General features: G+C 36.4%; 2 protein-coding genes across 2 annotated transcripts in view; one reads left to right on the top strand and one right to left on the bottom strand.

Moving 5' to 3' along the window:
• LOC136813451 (diacylglycerol kinase delta-like) overlaps positions 1-20,585 on the top strand; it is a 64,140-nt gene extending 43,555 nt beyond the window's left edge. Inside the window, exons 6-25 of the mRNA XM_067070002.1 lie at positions 2,413-2,539; positions 2,939-3,054; positions 3,472-3,597; positions 4,958-5,226; positions 5,630-5,738; positions 6,196-6,335; positions 8,190-8,232; positions 8,521-8,615; positions 9,711-9,753; positions 10,042-10,136; positions 12,119-12,576; positions 15,097-15,441; positions 15,716-15,941; positions 16,214-16,421; positions 16,994-17,055; positions 17,756-17,801; positions 18,585-18,701; positions 19,178-19,309; positions 19,983-20,116; positions 20,367-20,585. Coding sequence (XP_066926103.1) covers positions 2,413-2,539; positions 2,939-3,054; positions 3,472-3,597; positions 4,958-5,226; positions 5,630-5,738; positions 6,196-6,335; positions 8,190-8,232; positions 8,521-8,615; positions 9,711-9,753; positions 10,042-10,136; positions 12,119-12,576; positions 15,097-15,441; positions 15,716-15,941; positions 16,214-16,421; positions 16,994-17,055; positions 17,756-17,801; positions 18,585-18,701; positions 19,178-19,309; positions 19,983-20,116; positions 20,367-20,493 — 3,018 coding nt within the window. The 3' untranslated portion in view covers positions 20,494-20,585. The remainder of the gene's footprint in view (positions 1-2,412; positions 2,540-2,938; positions 3,055-3,471; positions 3,598-4,957; positions 5,227-5,629; positions 5,739-6,195; positions 6,336-8,189; positions 8,233-8,520; positions 8,616-9,710; positions 9,754-10,041; positions 10,137-12,118; positions 12,577-15,096; positions 15,442-15,715; positions 15,942-16,213; positions 16,422-16,993; positions 17,056-17,755; positions 17,802-18,584; positions 18,702-19,177; positions 19,310-19,982; positions 20,117-20,366) is intronic.
• A 644-nt stretch (positions 20,586-21,229) lies between these two features.
• On the bottom strand, positions 21,230-25,611 carry LOC136813356 (uncharacterized). The gene is made up of 7 exons (XM_067069904.1): positions 25,584-25,611; positions 24,917-25,135; positions 24,321-24,455; positions 23,987-24,061; positions 22,157-23,401; positions 21,838-21,897; positions 21,230-21,339 (listed from the first exon to the last, which is right to left on the bottom strand). Exons 1-7 carry the CDS (start codon positions 25,609-25,611, stop codon positions 21,230-21,232), a joined length of 1,872 nt encoding a protein of 623 aa, XP_066926005.1.
• Between the last annotated feature and the right edge of the window lie 225 nt (positions 25,612-25,836).

Raw genomic sequence — 25,836 nt, 5'->3', positions numbered from 1 at the left:
TTGTCATTTACATCAATGATTTGCCAGACAAAGTAGTTTCGGATGCATTTCTCTTCGCTGATGACACGAAAATAGTGAAGACTATAGATTCGGTAGAAGACTCTATCGTTGTACAAAGAGATATCGATGAAATGGAAAAGTGGTCTCAGGATTGGTTACTCACGTTCCATCCTGATAAATGTCATGTCTTAACAATAGGTAAATTCGCCAACATCAAGCATGCACACAGATACCAGCTTGGAGGTAATGAACTTGAACATGTTTTTTGAAGAAAAAGACCTCGGCATCTTGATCGATTCGGAACTAACTTTCGAGGAGCATATATCCAAACAGGTTAACAAAGCAAATTCAATCCTTGGAGTTATCAAAAGAAGTTTTAACGACTTGAGTCCTTCGGCACTTTGTACTCTGTACACCACCTTTGTCAGACCTCACTTGGAATATGCACAATCAGTATGGCAGCCAAAATTACGTCGTAGTATAAACTTGATTGAAGGTGTTCAAAGACGGGCGACAAGACTGATTCCTCAATATCGTAATCTCCACTACGAAGAACGTTTAAAAAGACTCAAGCTTCCATCTCTTGAGTTCAGAAGGCTTTTCAGTGATATGGTGCAAATATATAAGCATATTCATTTTTACGACCCACAGACAACTCGGAACAAGTTTGTTAAAAAATCCCGTCCAACCAGATTCCATGATCATGAATTTGTTCCAAACTTTGCTGATGATGGTTTTCGTGGGGCTCAGACGAAATCTTTCTACTATAGATCGATCCCAACATGGAATGCACTACCGCGATTTGTCATCGAGTCGACCTCAATCAAATTGTTTAAAGAAAGCCTAAACAAAGCGTGGGAAAAACACCAACTAAGATACTTGACATATTAATATTGTAATTAGAAATCGGTTCGTAGAGGTCCACCTCGGGCCTGTGAGCTTGTATACATCATAATAATAATAATATTTTCTATACTAGTACTATCCTATCTCTGCGTGGGCTTCATATATCAACTTCTTTTCACATCTTTGGGAAAGGTACAGAACTTGCGTGGAAAATTTAGATTTTTTCTGTGAGGTCGGCCTTCAGGAAAGGAGAATAAGGGAGTGTTTGTTCAGATTTAGTGGTACGAATAGTTTGTTTGTTTGCATCTGCAGTTTAGCAGCACTTTGGGAAGCATATAAGCAAAGAATCGGAATATAAAATATAGATACGAACAAGGCTATGGAATAAAGATTAAATAAATCTATAAAAAATAATTGAAATGTAAATTAATAAAGCTGTTAGCCTGTTAACTTATGTTGATGTTTGTGAAATTGTTATAGAGAATAATTTGCAAAAACTATGAAGAAAATGGGACTTCTTTGTTGTTTTAAAAGACAAAAGAAAAAGGTATATTTTTTGGAGCTACGGTAAACTAGATTTTCCATAACTCATGTGTATTTATTAAATTCTTTGCCTTCGAGTTAAAGAGCGGAGCTATTTTTCTCATTGAAAATGAAACTCCCTTGATTGTTCCACTTACCCTTGATCCTTCTCCTCTATTAGTGAGTACAAATCAGAGAGGCGTCAAGTACTTCAAGTTTTTGTACTGATTACGGAGTTTTTGGTATGACCTGGCCGAGGATTGAACTCACAACCTTGCGTTGCGTACCCGAATACCCTACCTTTGTACTACGTCCGTTCCACAGTAACAGTGATTTTGAGTGAGTCTGTTTGTGTTAATGAAGGCTATCCTTGTAAAAGTGCAAGTTGTTCAATCCCGTTATACGCCAGTTTCTGTACTCATAATTGAATTTGAAGTCCCAGGCTAGGATTATCTAACTTTCTACATTTGATTTTTGAAAATGACTTGTTTTTTATTTAAGAACCAGTAAACTTCGACTGAGGCTTATTACTTAAACTTTAAATTTTCTTAGATTTTTTTTAGTACGTACACAATTTATTGAATTGTTGGCTAAAAATGACTTTGAGACTTGCTTTTCGTAGCCTTTTTCTGAGTATGAGACTGGAATTGCTCTTAATTTGTTTTAAGGTTTAGAATGAAATTGAGTCAGTGTTCTTATAAAATTGTTTCCTATGAAAAAAGTGTGTAATTGGTACATGGGGTCAAAAGATACTTGTCGAAAAATTTAAATTCAAAAACGGTAAAGTGAAAATGTATAAATTTATCACCCGAGAGCAAAGAAATCAGTAGATTCAATTTGCCATCTATTTTCAGTGCAATTCTTGTGTTGCTCTTTTTCTTGTGTTGGAAAGATTGATTTTATGCTGACAAAGCAGATTGAACAAGATAACTTTCTCACATTCGTGCTAGTGCGGTGTAGCAGGCGGAGAAAGTCAATCGTTCTATTGTTTTAAAATGTTTTGTAAGATGATATTCTTTAATATAATTATCTTTCTATCTGTAGAACGAGTTATCGGAGACATTGAGTGGTGACCACCATTGGTACTCGTGCACCCACAGCCGGCCGACCTTTTGTAATGTGTGTCGTGATACGCTTCCTGGTGTCACCATTAAAGGTTTATCATGTGAAGGTATGCATTTTCGGACAACCAATTTTTTTTTTTCGGACAAAGATGTGTGTCTCTCTTTTTCATGCATTTCATCGTTTGTTTCATTCTTGGTATGAGTAAGTCAAGAGAACGTCATGTTTTCTTACAGCAACACCCAGAAAAACCGGACTTTCCACTGCTTCCATTTTTAGTTTCAAACAGTGGTCAAATCCCTGCTTTTTGTTCGGGTATTTCCGTGAGAAAAACGACTTACGCATATTAAGAATTAAGCAGTGTATGCTCAATTTCATCCATTTCATAGAAATGAAGCCTCTTCTCTTCTGTAAATTCTATCTCTGATACTGTTTTCGGGAAAGACCTTTTTGTTTTTAACGTATTTGAAAATATCTTTAAAGCTTTTATTCTCCTTCTCATTTCTAGTCTGTCGTTACAAAGTACACAAGAAATGTGCAGCCAAAGCACCAAAGAGTTGTAAATGGACCACGTTAGACTGTATTCCACCTGAAGAAAGGCTAGTCGGCGTTGGTAATGACGAGGTAGGGTACGATTCCTGAAAAAACAAAATGTTGGAGAGTAGTTTACATAGGCCTGGCTACTTATTACAAACCGGTATAAAAAAATAAATCAACTACCTTACTTATGGCCCTATTAATCCATAAGTTCACTCGACATTAAAGGTGTTAGAATCGCAAAAATTCTGATAGTGCCGCGGTACAAAACCAAGCTGGCACATCATCGCGAATGACTTTTTGCAGAGCTTTTTTTAGGTGGCCAGCTTGGTTCGTCTTTCGAGTTATTCGGAAATTTCATTTTCAGTTGAAATGTTTTTATTTGATTGCTGAGCGGACTTTGGATTGTTACCCTTAAGTATAAAAGGTACTAATTTTTGTATAATTGTTCTTTACGCAGGAAAAAAATTAATTCTCTCCTTTTTTATCTCACTCATTTATCAGTACGCAATGCCCCACCAATGGTTAGAAGGAAACATCACACCAGGACAGAAATGTATTGTCTGTGGTAAATTGTGTGGCAGTAAACGACGAATGCAAGACTTCATGTGTCTTTGGTGTGACACGGTGGTAAGTGCAATTATCAATAAAGGTTTTTTTATAAGAACATTCAACATATTAGAAGTCTTAGAATGTTAGGAGTTTTTGATTTTTAAGCCTAAAAATGCTCTTCTTTTCACCATTTTGTGAGTATTTTTTGTGCCATAAACAAACAAATGAGGTGTTTAAGAATCCGCAAAGCCTTGAAATGTTCTTAATATTTTCACCGTCAAAGCCCATCTTCTCAAATAATTTGTTCATAAAAGATGTGTACTGATGCTGTCAACTCCAACGTAGACAGTACCTCCACGAAAACCTACCATTGATTCTTTTTTGAATTCTGGCAATGATTTTGCGAAGTTAGGATTGTTTTCCTACTGACCAGGCGCGAATAAACCATTAATATCTGCTTTGATTCCATGTAATTTGCACGAAAAAAATTCTTTTTTGCTGAACCATAGATTTATAAAGCCCGAAGGGCTAGATGTCGTGCTTTAAGCCATCACAGGCAAAAAAAAGTGAATGTTGGAAAAATATCGTTGCTTTTGTTTTCGAAAATCCGTGAAGCTTCTGATTGGTTAAGCGCTGAAATTCTATTGTAATGTCACGTGACCTAGGCAGGATTTCCTACCTAACCACGACACACTTTTCCGCAAAAGTACGCCATCCAGCAGTTTGGGCTTTGTAAATCTACGGGCTGAACACTGCAAGTTGCATTAACATATTGGTCCAATCAGAGTGAGCCTTTATTTGATATTTTCTTGTTCACTCACCTGCAAGTGAAACAGAAAACTTCTTCGAATCTAATAACTTTGACGCTCTCTAATTCGATTTTCAAGGGGAATTTGATTCCCGTCGAAGAAGAAGGAAGTGTATCGAATAATAAAGCGTAGGAGAATCTTTTGTTGACGGTGACTTTTAATATTATCGGATAATAGAGCGTATCGAATATTAGAACGTCGAATTGGAGAATGTCAACTGTAAGTCCTTTACTAAAATCGTTCTACTGAAATAAAAGATTAAGTACTACAATCATGGACAAAACATTTGAGACAAAGATGATTTCCCTGCGAAATTTTAAGCACTACAAATGATTTTTAAGCGCGTTTAACTACACTACAGTTTGAAAGTAGAGTTTAAACTCTGAATTTTAACATGAGACTTAAGACTTAAGACCTTAGGATCTCAGGATTTAAAAGCTTAAATTTGTTCCATTAAGGCTTGGAATATAGCGTAGAAGCCACCGAACCCCTCTAAAATCGAAATATTCGATGGAAGTGCTAAAATAACAATTCTCGTCCGAACTTTAAATTCTGAAAACGTTACACCATGATTGTAGCCAAAAATTATTTAGGCTACAATTCTGTAATTCGATCAACATTTTTCTCAGGTCCACGGTGGAAGCTGTAAACTTCAATTTCAAAAGCGATGCAGTCTCGGTTTAAACTGTCTTTCCGTTATTCCCGCCACCACTATAAAACGGGCGGAACACCTCGGTCCGGGCGTTTGGGAAACTATATACCATAACCGAAGTCCACTGATAGTGTTTGTAAATTCAAAGAGTGGTGACAACCAAGGCGTAAAGTTTATGAGGCGCTTCAAACAGTTATTGAACCCGGCACAAGTGTTCGATTTGAGTGTGGCTGGCCCAACGCTCGGGTGAGTACTGTAAAATCTTTACGTTTTTTGTCGAAGTTATTTGGCTCTCCTTCTATATCATTTGATTTTTTTATTTTGTTATTTTTAAGTCCGAAATCTTATGGGCACCTTTTTAGTCTCTGGGAGAATTCTGGGTATCCAGTAAGTTTATTAACAGGTAGACGACTAATTCAGCTATAGTAGAAAATAGAAGGGACAAGTTGTAGTATTTATTTGTATTTTACGCCCTTGTATAACACCCATATTACTGCATATTACCCATATTAAATATTACACGTGTTATAAACAACTCCAGTCTAATTTAAGGTTGAACGTTATTCTTTGGTTGGAAGTCTTTCCAATGCCACTACATAACATATAGATCTGTATTAGAATAAGAATTGTATCTTATTCTCTTTTCTAGAGTTTCAATGTGCAAGAACTTCAAACAATTTCGTATACTGGTGTGCGGTGGAGACGGTAGCGTCGGATGGGTCATGACTGAACTTGATAAACAAAAACTCACAAATAAGGTACAAAATATCACAAATAAGACATTTTCCTTACCTTGATCTTAAAGGAATGTCCCAGTTCCTCTTTGTTATATGGAGTCGTCCGGGAGTTTGTTGTCCGGGAGGCAATCGTGATAATCCGATATATGCAAGAGGATTAGTACATTGTAGTCTTCATAAGTCGAACGCACACGGGGAACACAAATTTGTTTGAGTTAAAGAAATTTCAAGTTATGGAGTAAGGTTTATAAGGCATTGTTACTTGAAGAGGGACGAAAAAACTTTTTCGAATTATTGCTATAGAGGTGTGTTATAGAGGTGTGTTATAGAGGTCCGAATTATATTGACATTATTGTTATTGAGGTTTGAGTAAAAGAGACTCAAAGAGACTTTACAAAAATTAGTTTTGCAGCTAAAAAAACGGCTGCTTTTAGCCATTCGTCGAAAAATTAATCCATTTTCTATCTTTTCTTTGTAGTGTCAGATAGGTGTCCTACCTTTGGGGACTGGAAACGACTTAGCGCGAGTCTTCGGTTGGGGCAGTGCGTGCTATGACGTAGGCGTTATACCGTTGGTACTACAACAATTAGAACGTGCTAGGCCTTCTATGCTAGATCGGTAAGCAATCACTCATTCTTCAATATCCACTGCGTTTATTTAACTTTATTCTTAACTAAAAGCAATGGGCTATTCCAGAAAAAATTTTTACCCCCTATATTGAGGAGGTATTTCTTTTAAAAGGTGACCCCCTGGATTTTTTTCCAATTTTTCAGGAACCCCTTGGATTTTTTTCTCCCATTGTTTTGGACCACCCTGGATTATAGAGCTCGTTATACTGACCACCCTGGATTTTCAACCCGATTTTACTGACCACCCTGGACGTTACACCTCCTCAACATAGGGGGTACAGACTATTTCTGGATAGCCCAATTGAACTGAGAATGCCTGTCAGCTTACGTGTACTGCATTCTCCGGAGGCTTTAGACATGGCCTGATTTAGCTGAAATTTTGCATGTTCGTACAGGGTGGCCACACATGCTGGAAAAACTGGAAAACCTGGAAAAACTGGAAAAATGGCCTTTTTCTGAAAACTAGCTGGAAAACCTGGAAATAGGTACATTTTCCAAACAGGAAAGCTGGAAAAACTGGAAAAACTTTTTTGAAATTTTAATTTCAATTTTATGTCAGGAATTGGTTAGAATTATTATGTGATTATACATAAATATAATTTTCATAAGATGTTATCTATATGAGTTAGCCATTTTCAGTTAGTTCATCAGACATTCTTTTGTCAAAGCATAGATCTCTATGACCGATTTGAAAGAAATGTCTTTTGAAAAATCTGAGAAGTACCAGTGGATACCCCTTAAAAACCTACAAAGCTGCACTATGGGCTCTCTTAGCCACCAAATTTAATTCAATATTGTTTAGTTCACTTTTTTACAACCTCTTATAAATGTATGGGGTCCATGCCCCCCCCCCACTTTTTGGTAGACCATGTCATACGTTTTTAAGAGTTACTATTTTAAGCTGGTTTGAGACCAAATCAAACCACAAAAACTATTATTCTTCCCAATTAGATATCGTTTTAAGGTGTTTTGAGGGTGTAAAAATGTGAAAAATTTTCTTCGTCGCCCAACCATGGTGGGCGACATTCTTTTTCCAAAATGTTGGCCCCCTCACTCAAAATGGCTCGCCGGGGCCCATGCGATGGCTAGCCACGATGGCCAAAAAGATCTATAGAATATCTATAAGATCTATAAGAATATAAAATATAATCTTTCTAAGCCATTTACTTAATCGTGGTTAAAAATTGCAATGCATTGTTATCTTTTTTCTCATTTCTTTTATAAAATGAAATACCACAGACAGCGTACTTTCAACACAAAAAGTTTCAGCCTAAAATTCCACCTACGTTTTCTGATAGAGGGTACCATTATTTTTTGTAGGTTTTGAGGGGTATCCGCTGGTAATAATTTTGCACTCGCTTATAGCTGGAAAAAAGTACAGATTTTTGGGTGAAGGCTGGAAAAAGGTACATTTTTCAGCTGAAAATACCTGGAAAAAAGGATGTTTTTGACCCAAAAAGCTGGATTTTTTATCTAAAATAAGTGTGGCCACCCTGTTCGACTTCAGCAACTACGTGTCGGTTTTTTATTCATTTTCAAAATGTTTGATTGCTGATGGGGTCTTGAGACGAGCTTTGAGACCTAGTATTAGTAAATGTTCGGATTCGGCTTTGCACAGTTCCTTGGATGAGTTGTCAGGATTTTAGAAAAGAATTATTGTTTGGGCTTGATTTTTTAAAAATTATTCGACCTTGGCCTTGTCAGACCTACAGTAGAGTCAAAGGATGATATGACGGATATGATGGTGTTTAAATACCGTTACAATTGGGCTCACTTATAATTTCGTCATTTGTCTTTAAAGATATCTCCTTTATACTTTCATGCAAACGTTCCTTCTCTTTAGATGGGCCATAATGTGTAAAGAATTCCCTTCAGGAAGACCAGAGGTAAGATATTCATCCCTCGTTGTCTAAATGAATTTACCTCTCGGAACTACCTAACCTTTTTACCCAAGTTTGAATATTATTATTGCTGATTTTAGAATCAGGGTTAATCTTTGATTTTTTGGATTTATTTACCCCTTTTGACTTCCCGCCATAGATACCGAGCCGCTTAGAAAGTTCGAATATCTCTCTACATTGGCTTAAGGAAAAGAATAGTTGAATCAAAGTAATTTGAAGTTTATCTTATGGGCTATAATTGATCTCTCTACACGGAAATTGGGAACTTTTTAGGGTGACGATATATCTGGGTACGAGGATTCAATCGTTATGCACATTACGCGTATGTTAGCATCTAATCAATATGAAATTGTCATCCAGTCTGCCAAGTAAGTTCATCCATGCAGTATCAGATGACCGGTTGTTTCTCTCCATTCTATCCGCACCTTTTTATTACAACCTCTTATAAATGTATGGGGTCCATGCCCCCCCCACTTTTTGGTAGACCATGTCATACGTTTTTAAGAGTTACTATTTTAAGCTGGTTTGAGACCAAATCAAACCACAAAAACTATTATTCTTCCCAATTAGATATCGTTTTAAGGTGTTTTGAGGGTGTAAAATGTGAAAAATTTTCTTCGTCGCCCAACCATGGTGGGCGACATTCTTTTTCCAAAATGTTGGCCCCCTCACTCAAAATGGCTCGCCGGGGCCCATGCGATGGCTAGCCACGATGGCCAAAAAGATCTATAGAATATCTATAAGATCTATAAGAATATAAAAATATAATTCTTCTAAGCCATTTACTTAATCGTGGTTAAAAATTGCAATGCATTGTTATCTTTTTTCTCATTTCTTTTATAAAATGAAATACCACAGACAGCGTACTTTCAACACAAAAAGTTTCAGCCTAAAATTCCACCTACGTTTTCTGATAGAGGGTACCATTATTTTTTGTAGGTTTTGAGGGGTATCCGCTGGTAATAATTTTGCACTCGCTTATAGCTGGAAAAAAGTACAGATTTTTGGGTGAAGGCTGGAAAAAGGTACATTTTTCAGCTGAAAATACCTGGAAAAAAGGATGTTTTTGACCCAAAAAAGCTGGATTTTTTATCTAAAATAAGTGTGGCCACCCTGTTCGACTTCAGCAACTACGTGTCGGTTTTTTATTCATTTTCAAAATGTTTGATTGCTGATGGGGTCTTGAGACGAGCTTTGAGACCTAGTATTAGTAAATGTTCGGATTCGGCTTTGCACAGTTCCTTGGATGAGTTGTCAGGATTTTAGAAAAGAATTATTGTTTGGGCTTGATTTTTTAAAAATTATTCGACCTTGGCCTTGTCAGACCTACAGTAGAGTCAAAGGATGATATGACGGATATGATGGTGTTTAAATACCGTTACAATTGGGCTCACTTATAATTTCGTCATTTGTCTTTAAAGATATCTCCTTTATACTTTCATGCAAACGTTCCTTCTCTTTAGATGGGCCATAATGTGTAAAAGAATTCCCTCAGGAAGACCAGAGGTAAGATATTCATCCCTCGTTGTCTAAATGAATTTACCTCTCGGAACTACCTAACCTTTTTACCCAAGTTTGAATATTATTATTGCTGATTTTAGAATCAGGGTTAATCTTTGATTTTTTGGATTTATTTACCCCTTTTGACTTCCCGCCATAGATACCGAGCCGCTTAGAAAGTTCGAATATCTCTCTACATTGGCTTAAGGAAAAGAATAGTTGAATCAAAGTAATTTGAAGTTTATCTTATGGGCTATAATTGATCTCTCTACACGGAAATTGGGAACTTTTTAGGGTGACGATATATCTGGGTACGAGGATTCAATCGTTATGCACATTACGCGTATGTTAGCATCTAATCAATATGAAATTGTCATCCAGTCTGCCAAGTAAGTTCATCCATGCAGTATCAGATGACCGGTTGTTTCTCTCCATTCTATCTGCACCTTTTTGGACCTACCCCGGTGGGGTAGAGGTCCTATAAATTAACCCGTGTTCGTTCGTTCGTTCGTCCGTTCGTTACTAGCTTTTCTCGGGATTGGCTCATTAGTTTTTCCTAATTTTTGGCACAAAGATGCAAAATGGTAATGCCCAAAATGTGACGGAGCCCGATTTTCGAAAAAAAATCATTTCCGGCCGAAAATGCCGTAAATATGCCGGAAAAACCGGTTTTTTGGCATTTTCTCGAGATTTCATCATTAGTTTTTTCTGATTTTTTGCACAAAGATGCGTATTAGCAATGCCTAAAACATGGATTAGTCCGATTTTTGAGAAAAATTCTATTCCGGCTGAAAATGCCGGAAATATCCCGGAAATCGCCGTTTTTGCAGATTTTCATTGGACTTTTTCCTTATATTTCGTTGTTTTTTCACACAAAAACATTATTTGTAGCAATGCCCACCATCAAGCATGGTTTAATTGTCAATAAAAGTGATTTTTGAAGCCACAACTTTCTAAAAATCGCCGGAACAGCCTATTTTCGCCGGAAAAACGGTATTTCTTGAATTTCTCGAGCTGTACTTTATATTTTTTCATGAAATTTTGCACACTGATGTAAAATGACAATACCTAAAAAGTGGCGGAGCCCGATTTTCGAAAAACATTTTTTTCCGGCCGAAAATGCCGGAAATATGCCGGAAAAACTGGTTTTTTTGCATTTTCTCGAGATTTTATCATTACTTTTTTCTGATTTTTTTCTCAAAGATGCGTATTAATATTGTTCATAACATGGCCGAGTTTGATTTTTGAGGAAATTTTTTTTCCGGACGAAAATGCCGGAATTATGCCGGATATCGCCGTTTTTCTGGATTTTCATTGAACTTTTTCCTTACAATTGGTTGTTTTTTCATTCAAAAACATTATTAATAGCAATGCCCACTATCAAGCATGTTTCAATTTTCAATAAAATTGATTTTTGAAGCCGGAGCTATTTAAAAATCGCCGGAACAACCTATTTTTGCCGGAAAGACAGTATTTCTTGAATTTCTCGAGCTGTACTTTATATTTTCTTATGAAATTTTGCACACTGATGCAATATGACAATACCTAAAATGTGACGGAGCCCGATTTTAGAAAAACATTTTTTTTAAGGCCTAAAATGCTGGAAATATGCCGGAAAAACCGGTTATTTTACATTTTCTCGAATTTTCATCAAAGGTTTTTTCTGATTTTTTGCAGAAAGATGCGTATTCGCAATGCTCAAAAAATGGCTGAGTTCGATTTCTGAGAATTTTTTTTTTCGGTTGAAAATGCCGGAAATCGCCGTTTTTGCAGATTTTCATTCGATTTTTTCCTTGTATTTCTATGTTTTTTCACACAAAACATTATTGATAACAATGCTCACCATCAAGCATGATTCAGTTGTCAATAAAACTGATTTTTGCGACCAGAACTTTCTATTTATTTTTTCCCTAAAACCCTTCCCTCTCCCCCCATCAACAATCAATAATGAATTTATTGTGTTATGCATTTTCGCTAAACGTTACATTTTTTGACTGATTTTTTTCTCCTCGCATTGCGATCCAACTTTCATCATCAGGTAGGTCCATTCAGCTTCTAGCTTGTTATTTTCAGAATAATACAGCGCACTCTACTACTCAAACCTTTCTGTAATTTGAATATTTCTATAATTTTAGCAAATTCTCAGTCCCAGTGAGTAAGTTGAAACCGTCATAAAATGCCCTCTATAAATTTGAAAAATAACAATTCCCCACTCGATTTTGACCTAGCTCGGGTCCATTGTATATGCGAGAACAATTTAGACCTCAAAAATTATCAAAACAAGAACAACTCCAGAACAAACATGGAATAGTGGAAATAATTTTGTTTCTACATTTACGATACCGAAAATTCATCATTCTTCTGTTTAAAGGTTTTTATGCGAAACGATTCGTAATTTCGTCGAGTTGGTGGGCGTGGCGTCAGGATCAGAAGCTAGCAACGTGGCAGATCTCAAATTAACAAGTAAATGCGAAGTACTACAAGACAAATTAACGCTTTTATTAAGGACATTACAAATCGAGTCTGAAGCGAGTTCATTTTTGAAAAGCCTAGACTTAACCCGTCGAAGTAGTACAATGGACAATTTAGATATTATGGCTACGCTGGACGGAAAGAAATTAAAATGGCATTCAGACTCTGAACTTAATACGTCTATGGATTCGAGCCGAGCGAAGGCTAGTGGATTGGGGCCTGGGACTGATAATGCCGGTTTCGGACAGACAAAGAAAACCAGTAAACAGAAAGTGTTTATTCCCAAAGAGCATCTCTGGTCACGCGCCAACAGCTTGAAGAAAGCCATGCGAGAAATCATAGATCATACAGAAAAAGGTAAGGGAAAATTTTCCTTGGTATTAACACTATAGACGTTTTACAGAAAAAGGTAAGGGAAAATTTTCCTTGGTATAAACACTTTAGACGTTATGGCATTTTTCTACACAGTAACGTCAATTCCACTTTTCGCATTGATGCTTGGAGTCTTGGTTTTCCGGCTCCAATATATTTTGTATTATGTTCACGTTAAAAAGACGCTGATTTCAAATCTGTTTTCTATTTCATAGATTTAAAGTTAGGCTTACAAAGTTTGTCTAAAATAACTGAAAACTGCTGCTACAAATAAACAACCCTGAAAATATATAGCATATTGTTATGGTTGGAAAAACTTTGAGAGAAAATCGGATCAATTTTTCTTCAAATTTTCATTATTTTTTCACCTGGTTTGAAGCACGTACACACAAGTTTTATTTTGATTCTAGTGTAAAGTTCCTTGTGGTTTATGGTTTTTTAATCGATTTATGGTTGATTTTAAAGTCAATTTATTATGTCTAAACTGGACGAAAATAGAAAGTCTTAAATCAACCCTGGAGAACCTTTGCAATTGGAAGGCGAATATAAGTTAAGTTTGATTATGAAACAAACGTGTCTGATTGGCCCATGTTGGAAAACGTACCGTAGGATGGCAAACTTTCTCACTCCTGGCAAACTTATTTTGTTGGTAGTTTACAGCGGAAAAAGACTTCCCTCTGGGAAGGTAAAAGAATGTCAACGAAGCAGAAATATCAGAAAAGAATTCCTTAGAAAGTTGAGCCATGAATGAGAAAATTTACCCATCCTGCGGTGATATCGAAGACGAAGTGCACTGTTTTCCAACGCACAAATATCAGTCTGTATTCATATTAAAATGTTATTTGGACGTCATGATGATTTTTTGGAGTAAATATTTGCGTCTATCAGATTAGGTTTCCAAAAGTATCCCAGTTGGCACACGACGTTGTTTCGACGTTCATCTAGCGTTATAAGAACGTTAGGTTAAAGACGTCAGATGGACGCTCAAACTACAATACAGTGTGTGTCAGCTGAGATTGTCACGAGACTAAATGATGAATCAGTATAAACGTGAAAACTCAGTTCTTCAAACTTCAAAATAAACAATTTCTCAACACCCATTTATGCTAAGTTAAAAAATTACACACCGTTGGAAAGATATTCTTGAGGAGAATTATCTAAAAGATTAAATCGAAAATTGAAGAAGAATTTTTCTACTACTGTAATGGTTCAATAATCATTACACATGACACTTTTTGAAATACTTCATCTCGCTCATTTCAATTCAATTCAAATCAGATTTTTCGTATGATTAAATGTTATTTTTTTTGCTTTTGGTCATTTTTTGGCCATTTTAGCCCTTATTCACAGGGCTTTAACTCTTAATTTTAGAATAACTTTCAAATAATGTTGAGTAGAAAAATTGATTTAAGTGACTTAAAGTTTAGAAATCTTGATTATGCTCGACTCGGATAGATAAAGTTTGTCGATGCATTATTTCCATATTAGATTATATTGTTTTGACTGAATTGAAATGTTTTTGAAACCCTGAACTTACGTGTGAAACCCTAAACTTACGTGTGAAAACCTAAACTTACGTGCGTAGCCTATTTTTATTTTCTGTCTCACCTTGAACATAACGTTAAAACAACGTCTATCTAACGTTCTGAACGTTCGCACAACGTTAGACGGATGCTAAAACAACGTGTTATACAAAGCGAGTTAAAGGTGAAGAAAATGAGCTGAGAAAGTGAAAAAAGGAGGAAAGTGTTGTGAACTTAGCACAAAAAAAATAGAACAAAAGAGCACGGTTATGTTACATAAATTATTGCTTTTGTTTTCGAGAAAATACTTGAACTTGTTTAATTCATTTGGTATCCTGTTTTGATTTTTATACCAAAAATTTCAAATTTATTTTTCCACAAATTTTATTAACTCGTGTTTTTATCATCCTCAAATTACGTGACAAAGTTCACGGAAAGCCTCAATCCTCTTGATATAAAAACGTTTATCCAGCATTGTAAAGCAAAACAACCTGATCATTTTATAATTTTTTTCGGCTTTGCAAGGGCAGTAACCTAGCGAGAAATGCCCCATTGTGAGAAAAAAAAAAGTTCGGATTTGAAGAAGGGATTCCTTATGCAATTTGAATTTTTTTAATAATAGTATAGATTATGTTACTTAAGAAGACCTGAAAACTTCTATAATGTCATTAATATTGTAGTCTCCAGTGGCAGAGCTAAGGTACTCAAAATTCATGAACGGAGGGTTTATTTTAGCCATACTCATTAAGGAAATGAAGAGTTTCCGTCGTGAATCTTGAACTCCCTTAGATCCCTTAATTCGTTCTAAATGGAAAGCAACTGGGAGGTGTAAGTAGGTGTGAAGCTGCCTCAATATTAGATCTTTTAAGTCTCTCTCAAAAAGATTGACTCCATCATTCCCCGATTTTACTGACAGGAACCCTGGCGAACATAACATTGACAAGAATATAGCAATAAACAAGCAATCTTTTAACCCTTTCAGCTGTGGATGAGCAAAATCAACAGACGAGTGAAGCCATAGCGCAGTGTGCGGCAGCTGTGCGGAGTAGCAATATCTCAACTAAAGGGACACACCAACCGCTCTCTCACATTCTGGACGACTTACCTGAGACAATCATTGACGCGGACGAAAAGGATGACACGATGGAAAAGGGATCTCTGGAAACGGAGAGTGTAAAAAAGGACCGCGTTTCAGCGACGTCGCCAGACGGAAGTCCACAACATCGGAACATTTCGGCTCAAGACGAAAGTGATGTCATGAGCGATAAAGCAATTTCGAAAGCCAAGCAAGACACGAAACCCATTAGCGATAAACCTAGTTATCCTGGTAAGATATTTAGTAGGCTTAATGCCTCGTTTGATGAGATCTTTTCACTTTTGCAAGTATCCTTATTTGTTCAAATTATCAAAAACCTTGTCCCCAACTGTGTTTGGTTTTTTGGTTTTGAATTATAATCATTGAAGATTTGCGTGGACTCACTAGAGGCTTATTTTTATTCAGTTGTTTCTTATCAGGCTCAACACAGTATATGATATAAAAGTGATATAAAAGGCAAACGAAAACGCAAAATATACTAATCGGGAACCTTTGTATTTCTTAGAATACCTGAGTGCACCGTCCTCGCCTTTCTTTAACCTGAAGCCAGACGTCTTTTTCGCTAAGAATCAGAAATCGTCAAACACGGTCGTCTACCCTGGAACGGTGATCGCGCGAGCGTTTCAAAAACCAGCTGTCTCTGATGGGTTTATCAGTAAAGTGCTGCTTGCGAACGCCAATGCTTTTTGCGCCACCGCCCTTCCTGGAAATGAAGACGAGCAAGACAAGTTGTAAGTGTTTTGTTATCGTCTTTTCTTTGAAGATCGCATTGAAAAATCCCTTTTAATTTTTTTGAAGCTATCTAAACATCTACCTTTTAGTTTTAAGACCTTTCAAATGTAAATGAAGAAAGTAATTATACAACTCTTTGTTCTTTTCTACCCAATACTTAACTTTTGACAGTCCGTTTTTTAAAATGACGTGATGTTAAAAGGTGTATATGCTGAATATCAGAAAGCGTATAGTGTCTCATTATAACTTTATTTTATCCTCACAATCTCAGGAATAACTTCAAAGAGAAATGTGTGATGAACAATTACTTTGGTGTTGGAATCGACGCCAAGATCAGTTTAGATTTCCACAACAAACGGGAAGAACACCCTGAGAAATGTCGGAGTCGAACTCGCAACTTTATATGGTATGGAGTCCTGGGTGGTATGGAACTGATAAACAGGACCTATCGCAATCTGGAACAAAACGTCCATCTAGAGGTATGTGCGTGGCTGAAGATTTCTTATTGAAAGTTGCCATTCCAATAGTCCAATGGGCCATTCCATCTTATAACCATACGGGGGTGGACGAACTTTTCCAGGGGTAATACAGGAAGAATTTCCAGGAGGTCTAAAGAAGTATTTTTTTTCATGTTTCCACGAGGATGATTCTTAAACTTTCCAGGGGTGACGACTGATATTGAGTTCGTCCACCCTCACTTTAAGACATGAAAAGAATTTTTTCCAGGCTCAATTTTGCAAATTTTGCTATTTTCCGGGGGGTATCCACACATTCGTTTTAACTTGGAAAGGTTCGTTTAACCCCTGTATGGAATTTTCTTGGAACATCCCAATAAGTTAAACGAAGCAGACAGAAAAATGCTAGAATATTTTAAGAACATTAAGCTTGGAAATCACGATAAAACTAAGAACAACAGAAGCTCAGCCAAAATTCATTGTTCTTATACAAAAGGCGTGTGGTAGAGCTCCTTTCGATTGGAAGATCGAATTCTAACATGTGGTGTGGTTCGTTGTCAAAAAAGATCTTTGCAACGAGTTTTCTTTTTGTTTAGGTTGACGGTCACAAGATTCATCTACCAAGTTTGCAAGGGATTGTCGTTCTGAATATTCCCAGGTAGGTTCTTGTTTTTGTAATCAGTTTATAATTTTGATCCAAAAGCTGGAATAATTGGAAATTGATTTGAATTTTGATATTTGGCTCTGAAGATACAATCGAACACTCTCTTTGACAATTTTTATGCGCTAGATTGTAGATTGTAAGAATTAGCAAGTTTGTGTATTTATAATTTTGAGAACGGGTGGCGGAGTGATTAAAGCGATTGGGAATAACCCGTAGTTTGACCTGCGAAATAGAGGACGGTAAAAGTGCTTGTTTAAGCTTTTTTCACATGTACGTAAAATTTTACTTAAGACCTTGAAGGGTGGGAATTCCCCTAAGCTTACGTAGTGTTTTAAGGCCTTATGTAGAGTTTGCTGCTTACGTTCAAAAAGTTTTGAACGGAAGGAAAAGTCACGTTAAGACCCTCTTAATCAAAAAAAAAACTCTACATCATGTCGGGGAAATTCCCAAAAGACAGCCTTACGAACGATTTTCCGTAATGTCTAAAGTAAAATTTTACGTGCATGTGAAAAAAACTTTACCGTCGTCCTCAGGCATTCAGGATTAAGAAAAATTAGAAGATCTCCGTCTTCGTCGCAGAAAAACACACAATCATAAACTCGCTATTTTTCTCTCTTCCAAGTCAGATGCAATTATCACAATTATGTTTTCATTTCAACCATTCCCATAATCATTTGATACTTTCGTGTTTTAGTTACATGGGTGGTTCAAACTTTTGGGGTACCAAGAAAGAAGTTGACGTGAGTACTTTCTAACACATTACGTCATTATAGTTATACCATTTTCCTATATGTTATCTCAATCTTTAAATATATACAACGAACTCCCGCTAGTTCGAACTCGAACGGTTCGAAGTCTAATTTGTTCGAATTACAGAAGGATTCGAATCATAGTTTCCCCTTGATGGGACCCTTGATGAATCATAGAAAGATTCGAATAATAGAATCTCGGATAAGAGAGACCGAATTCTTAGTTGAGTTCAACGTTATTTTTACTAGTACTCTTGTCTCCCGAATAGACGGGGGGGGTTCCGAATAAGCAGGGGGGTAGGAAATTTTTTCTAAATTTTAATAAGCGGGGGGGATGGAATAAGAGGGGGGTAATTTGTAGACAGAATTTTTTTTAACTGATAACAATTCCAACAACAAAAAAGAAACTTTAACAAATGAACACGTAAAATAAGAACCAATACTAACAAAAAGGAAAATTTTAACAAGTTTAAGGTCTATCTACACTGTAATAAAATATTGAATTATTCGACTTTAATTAGCGGGGGGGGTCTTAATAAGAGCGGGGGATGAATTTTTTTCTTTTAACAATTAGCGGAGGGGGACGTCTATTCGGGAGACAAAGAGTAAGAGGAAAAAGGTGTAAGACGTTAAAGAGAGTTTGTGGTAAAGGAATATTGAGTTTTTTTGCCAGATTATTTGGTAATCAGGGCTTTTTTTACTAGCACGTTTTAACCCACCACTCATTATGTACTTATTCAACACAAAAAACTCACATTTCTGTTATGTTTTCAGGGCTTTGTTTCTCCATCTTTCGATGACAGAATGCTTGAAGTTGTGGCAGTACTTGGAGCAAGTCAAATGGGAATGTCTAAAGTCTTCGGTGGTATGCAACATCACAGGATAGCACAGGTAGGAAACTTTGAACTTTTCGCACTCTGTGTATTCAAGTTCAGCCGGTATACTCACCTTTGGTTTGGAGTCGAGTCAATTGCACTCCAGATTGATGCTTTATCCTACCATATTGTTCAGCTCTACATTTTTTCGCTTCATTTTTTTTACAGTAGAGTCTCCATAATTCGAACATGCACGGGGAACGTGAACGATTTGTTCGAACTATGGTAATTTTGAGTTATGGAGACATTGTAAAGCATTGTTAACTGAAGGGATTCGATTTAAGGATAAAGTGGTCTGAGTTATGAAGACTCCATTGTATTTGTAAGCTCATAGAACCATTGCCGCAGTTTTTCACATTTCTTTGCTGCGTGAAATAACTAAATTTTTGGAACAAGCTGGAGTTTTTACAAGCTCTTATTTGATTTGGTTGGTCTTTAACATGTAGTTAAAACAATTTTGTTACTTATTCTAAAAAAATTCTTCTTTGCCAGTGTCATACAGTGAAGATCACTATAACGGATGAAGCTGTACCGGTGCAAGTAGACGGTGAAGCTTGGATGCAACCACCTGGTATCGTTCAAATCGTACACAAGAATCGTGCACCTATGCTCATGAGAGATAGGGTATGTCTTGAATTCTTCTTTGCTCGATGTTTCCCTTACCTTCAATCTTCGAAAAGATTCTATTTATATATGCGTTTCGAGTTCCACAACCCCCGGGATGTTCAACTTAGAAATATTGACCCCGTGGATCTCCGACCTAAAGAAGTGGATAGAAGGGTTGAGGATATGCATGTATTTTGTCCTACCCCTTGGATATCATCTCCCTCTTCTAAGGTCTGGATACTCAGATTGAAATTTCCGCCTTAAATTTGGACTATACCGGCCCATTTGTGAAGGCGTCTTTCTAATTTTGATTTTATTTTTTGTGTTTCCAAAGAAACGTTTTTAGATGGGCCAAGAAGAAAATATTGATTTTAAAAGTGCTTCCTTGGGTCATTAATTTCACGATAAAGAACAAGAAGTTCTTAATATTTTTTATTAAACTATTTCGAACTCCACAATAAGAAGTTATCATCAAAATTGAAAATTTACTTATAGGGATAATCACATAATCTACTTTTGATTTCTTCAATGGCCATGAATGAAGCCCCCAACTAATTTGTCTAATACTTTTCCGAAGTCGATATATGACAGTTTGAAATCTCTAAAATGGGTTCTTACGACTAATTTCGTTTGTTTTCTTGTTATAAAATCAAAAAATTTTCACTTAAGATATCTCGATTTTGTATCTTAGGAATTTGAAGAGACGCTGCGATCTTGGCACGAACGACAAGTGCATAAAGTGGACCGGATGGCGGAGCCCGTCTCTACGCCTGAAATGTGTTTGATCAAACCACTGGCTGAATCCGTCACATCTCTCGTTCGAAGGTACAATATTTCTCTCTTGAACGGTTCAAAATATTTTATAGTAGGCTCCAAAATACAAAAACGACCATCAGGAAAGACCTAGATTTTAACAAAATTGCATCGTCAACTTTACCTACTTTCGCAGTTTGAAAATAAAAAAGCTTCGATGTTTTTTGTGTGACGTAAGAAACCATTGTGCGGTAGTGTCCACGCTTTACAGAATTTAAATCGAACAACAGTCAGATTATTTTTCTTCTGGACTTCATTCTAGCATTAAAGCTGCATCAATGATCAATTCAGTAGTCCAACAAGAGCTATACCAGGCTGCTTCCAATCTCTCTGCATTGGCTGAAAAAGTGCGCAATCAAGAGGTAAGTAAAATTATTTATACCTTATAATTATGCCTTTGTTGTTGTTGGATTATATCGTCAGATGAATATGTGTGTCTAAAGAATTTCTATGATCAAACATGTAGAAATGAAGAAAATCTGTCTGTGCTTACAAACTTTTGAAATAAAATCTCAAATCCCTGAAGATTACGCTCTCGATAGTTCGCTCGAATTATCTTTCGAATCATCTTGAGCGTCTTGATTGATTCTATTTATTTCACTGTATGATCAAACATCTATTTAATATCGGACACTAGACAATATTCTTTGAATAAGGAGAACAGCTTTCTACTCGATTGAACTGGCTGAACTTTAAGACTGGGTGAGATAAGCGGCAAGTAATCAAATTTAGCTCTGAAAGAAATTCAGCCAAACTAATATTTATGAATCTAATAAAACGTGAATATAGATGATCAGGATTTCGAGCGCGATAAGAGAAAAAAATCACAAATTCTCGTGCTGTAGGATACACTTTCGAGCCCGGCGGTCATGGTGTTTCAGAGTGTTTTCTTATTACAGACGATACTCTATAATTCGACATTCTACTATTCGATACGTTCCATCATTCGATATGCTGAAAGTCACCATCAACAACCATTTCCGTAAACGACGCTCTCCTATCAGACAAGCTCCCTTATACGATGAAAATCGAATTAGAGAGCGTCAACTGTAGAACGAAGTCGAGAAAACGTAATTGAAACAACGTTTTAGGGTGCAAGGATTTTATTTATATTTATACTATATATTAACAATTATTTAAGATTGAAGTTATTGTCGATTGCCGAAGCAGTTGAGGGCTTTGAAGGCTTTGGTGATCGTTTTCTTGATTTTCTTCAATTTTGCTTGGCTCTTCGACTGTAAATGAAAATAAAGAATACAGTAGAGTCTCCATAACTCGAACTTCTATAACTCGAATATCTCCTTAATTCGAATAAGTTTTCTCCTTCCTTCAGTTAACATACCTTATAAACCATACTCCATAACTCGAAATTTGCTTAACTCGAACAAATTTGAGTCCCCTCGAATTTGAGTTCGAGTTATAGAAACTCTATTGTATTACCAATAAAGATCTTTCAGGCTTGGCAAGGTTTTAACGTGAGAAATCTAACATCATGAATGAAAACATTCAAATCTTGAGGCGAAAATTGTATAGGCTAAAATTATGTAGGCCAAACCTGAAACCTGAAAGACGTCTAGCCTAAGCTCGTGTCGTTTAGTGTTCAAAGATTGACAATATCAATGAAACACTAAAACGGGACAAAAACTGATTCATTAAAGCCTAACCTTCCGTTGATAGATAAAAAATATAAATTAAGTATTGATCGATTTATTGGTTGAGAATTGAAAGGTTACCTTTAAACAATGTGTCAATGTTAAACTCCTCTAATTCATCTTGTACACTGCATTTTGGCTCTGAGAGGAGAGAAAAATAAAGGGGTCAAATTTGGAATCTTATTTGTTCGGAATACAGAATTATGTAGAAAATATTTAAAGAGGGCTTCTTTGACGGGGACTGGTGAATAGTTCGAATTCAAGAATGATTCGAATAATAAAGGAATGAGGAAGCGAGAGTCAACTTCTAAACGTATTGTCTTCAACAAGATTCATGATGTAGGAAAGAAATTTCAAAGTGGAACTATTTCAATCTTTAAAGCAGGGAAGGATAACCAACCTTTGGGGATAATCTCATTAGCAGACAAATCTTTCATCAATTGTGGTAATGGTTGAGACTCGACTACCCAGTCATAACATAAAAAACTGACTGATCGAGTCAATGACTTTCCGTTCAATGAAGATTCTGACTTCCATTCGGCCATTATTGAAAACTCGTTGAGTAATCGAATCAATGACTTTCCGTTTGATGAAGATTCTGACTCGTTGTCCCAGTTAAAGTTAATCGAACTGACTGATCGATTCAATTTTGCTCGATACTTTGGTTCGTACAATGACTCAGCATTCAATGAAGATTCTGACTTCCATGTAGTCATAAATGGGGACTCGTTGTCCCAGTTAATGTTAAGAGAACTCACTGATCGAGTCAACATTGCTCGATACTTTGGGTCGTATAATTCGTTGGCGTTCACCGATCGTTCAGATTTCCATGGGGCCATGTGTTGAAACTCGTTCAAGCAGAGGGAGCTGACTGAGCGAGTCAACATTGCTCGATACTTTGGGTCGTATGAGGATTCTGAATTGTATTGGGGCATGTTTGGAGAGTCGTCCGAGTTTATGGTCAGAGAACTGACTGATCGAGTTCGGTATTGCGAATTATACAATGATTCGATATTTAACGATGTCAGGGATGATTCTGACGCACTTGGAGTCAGGCATGTCCAGGGCCACTGGCTAAAGTCGATGAAACTGTCTGATTGAGGCAATTTTGCTCGATACTTTGGTTCGTACAATGACTCAGCATTCAATGAAGATTCTGACTTCCATGTAGTCATAAGTGGGGACTCGTTGTCCCAGTTCATTTTAAGAGAACTCACTGATCGAGTCAACATTGCTCGATAGTTTGGGTCGTATAATTCGTCGGCGTTCACCGATCGTTCAGATTTCCATGGGGCCATGTGTTGAAACTCGTTCAAGTAGAGGGAGCTGACAGATCGAGTCAACATTGCTCGATACTTTGGGTCGTATGAGGATTCTGACTTGCAGTGGGGCATGATTGGAGACCCGTCCGAGTTTATGGTTAGAGAACTGACTGATCGAGTCAATTTTATTCTGTATTGCGAATCATACAATGATTCAATATTTAATGATGTCAGGGATGATTCTGACGCACTTGGAGTCGGCCATGTCCAGGGCCACTGGCTAAAGTCGATGGAACTGACTGCTGATCGAGTTGATTTTGCATAACACAGGGATTCGACTGACTGAACGAGGCTTGGCGTTGATGATGAAGATGAACCAAAACCTATAAGAATCGAATGAAAATTATGCGATTCATTAAAACTGATTACGCCAATCTCAAATTCTTGATACAATTAAGTTTAGATTATTTCGTTTCTTCCCCATCGGAAATACATTAATGAATATTATAAAGATTACTAATCCATTGCATAAACAAGGAATTGAGAATGGTGAGTAGGTTGAGGTACTTGCTATGAAGTAAAAGTCTTTGAATCGTATGCAAAACTAGCTCGAGTTTTTCAAAGATTTCCCAATGCCCAATACAAGTAAATTATGTCAGCATGAGGAGGGGGTGACCATAATAGAGTAGAAAAACCTGAGTAAGCAAGGCCAAAAGATGGATAAAATCAAATAAAAGTAGTTTATGACAAACGAATGGTGGATTTTGTTCGCCCGCAAACAGCAAGACAAATGATTCCTTTTTACTCTGGCTTCACACAAAGTGCCGGTCGGCCAGCTGTAGGAAGCTGGAGCTCAATGATTGATAAGAAAAGCAAAGTCAATATTGAACAAGCGAATTTTTGTCTATAGATTAAACCAGTAGTAATGGAACATGGAGTCTACGAACACATATGTGTAGCTTACATACCTTTTGACTCTCCGATGAGTCGGTCGATGCTTAAGGAACTGGCTGATTTTGCCATAGCCATTGATGAATGAGAACCTGTATGAGAATATAGAAAGGATAGATGATTCTGAAGTCGGCTGTTCAGCTAAAAGTCCATTTCAGTTTAATCTAGATATTAGTCCTAATCGTACGAATTAGACATGTGAATTTGCTTGGTAATGGCCCTCTTTTACGCGACTGTTTGAATTGTTATTCATTCAAAATATGAAGAAAAATTTAAGCTTTTTTAAATACAAATCAGGAAAGCCCTTTAAAAGTTTGTAACGAGATTTTGTATGTCCTTGCGTCTATTTACCTCTTGGCTTATCTGATTGGCGGTCGATGGAAATACTGCTCGCTGATTGGAGGACGTTCAAATGAGCATCCAAATTACGTGGCATTATAAATCCATCGTTCCTATTAACGGTTAGCTTAACCAAACCATATTTTACTGAAAAATATAAACATTGAAAAAATCATTGAATTTACTAGTTAAAAATACACGTTTTTTTGATAAGAACATCCAAAAATTTTGAAGCCTTCGGATGTTCTTAACTTTTCGAGCTGTAAGCCTAAAAATGTTCTTAACATGTTCTCATTTTCACCATTTTGTGTTTTTTTTTGCCCATTTTCATTGGGTGTTTTTAGAATCCGCGAAGTTCTTAACTTGTTCTTAATATTTTAGCCATTGAAGCCTTATGTTCTTATATAGTTTGCTCTTATAAAAAACATGATTATTTATCGAGAATGGCTAAGGTGGAACTTCTGAATCAAACAACCAGATAAAATTAAGTATATTGTATTTTATAAATCATATGTAAATATAATATAAATAAGTAAATCATACTTTATATATTCGCACTTCGAATTCTTGATGTTATGTGATAATTATACTCTTGGTAAGTCACTTACAAGAAAATTTGAACCCTTTGGGCAAAGTTGAAGATCCTTTAATCGGTTCATCAAAGCTATCATTGCTACCCTTGCCAGCAGGGTTTTTGTATTGGAGCTCATTAAAATCCATTGTTGAGTTGGATTTTCGGCAATACAAGTTTTTGCCATCCAGCAGTTCTGTGATGATGTGATATTGCTCCACATCTCTATCTACTGATGGGCAGTTGATAATGTCTCCTGAAATTACAATGAAGTACGTCAAAATTAACGTGACGAATTTTATAAACCTGTTTCAATTCATTTAAACCCGTTAACAATCAGCAACTCGTAGTTTGATTGTTTTTAACCTGTAGAGGTTTTTATGTTCGGCTAAGTTACATAATTCCCACCATTATGGAAGCAAGCGTCCGAATTTGTAGAGACAATCCCGTGCGAAAATCGAACGTTTTTATTCATAATGGCAGAAATTACAAACTTAACCAAACATGAAAAACTTCTATAGCTCTATAAAGTGAAAGCTTACTGTGGTGTGTATTTTGTATTGTTAGTAAGAAAAAAAACTTAATCCATTGTTGCCCAACTTTTTATGCTTATTTGGCAGCTTTCGCCGAAACTTGCACGAAACTTTTTCATCAACGACTTAAAAAGTTGAAAGAATACTTAAAATTGAACCCGTTGACCTTACCTTTTTTTGAAACATAAATCTGTCGCATTTTGAAAACTATACACTAGATACACAAAATATATCGAAAATTGCAAGAGGGGCGTTCAAAACGTCTACTCTTGCCAGCGTTAAAATCGAAAAGACTTTTCACAAAGCTGAATATGATATTTGACGTCACTTTATACTTAAGATTTCTTTGTGACGTCAATTTTTAATGTTAAAAACAAACTAAAAGGCTTGATAATGGACACGTCGTGATCCCATATGCTCTTCA

Source organism: Clytia hemisphaerica, unplaced genomic scaffold (genome assembly GCF_902728285.1).
Source record: "Clytia hemisphaerica strain Z4C2 unplaced genomic scaffold, Clytia hemisphaerica genome assembly, whole genome shotgun sequence".
Lineage (NCBI taxonomy): Eukaryota > Metazoa > Cnidaria > Hydrozoa > Leptothecata > Clytiidae > Clytia > Clytia hemisphaerica.
The sequence above is the reverse complement of the archived record's forward strand: the minus strand, read 5'-3'. Positions and strand labels throughout refer to the sequence as shown.

Bases quoted from the DNA above. Each gene is read 5' to 3' on its own strand.
- LOC136813356 (XM_067069904.1), bottom strand. From the start codon at position 25,611: ATGCGACAGATTTATGTTTCAAAAAAAG. The intron at 23,402-23,986 runs GTATGTAAGCTA...CGATTCTTATAG, and splicing joins ACTCATCGGAGAGTCAAAAG to GTTTTGGTTCATCTTCATCA. The intron at 21,898-22,156 runs GTTGGTTATCCT...CTCTCCTCTCAG, and splicing joins TAATGAGATTATCCCCAAAG to AGCCAAAATGCAGTGTACAA.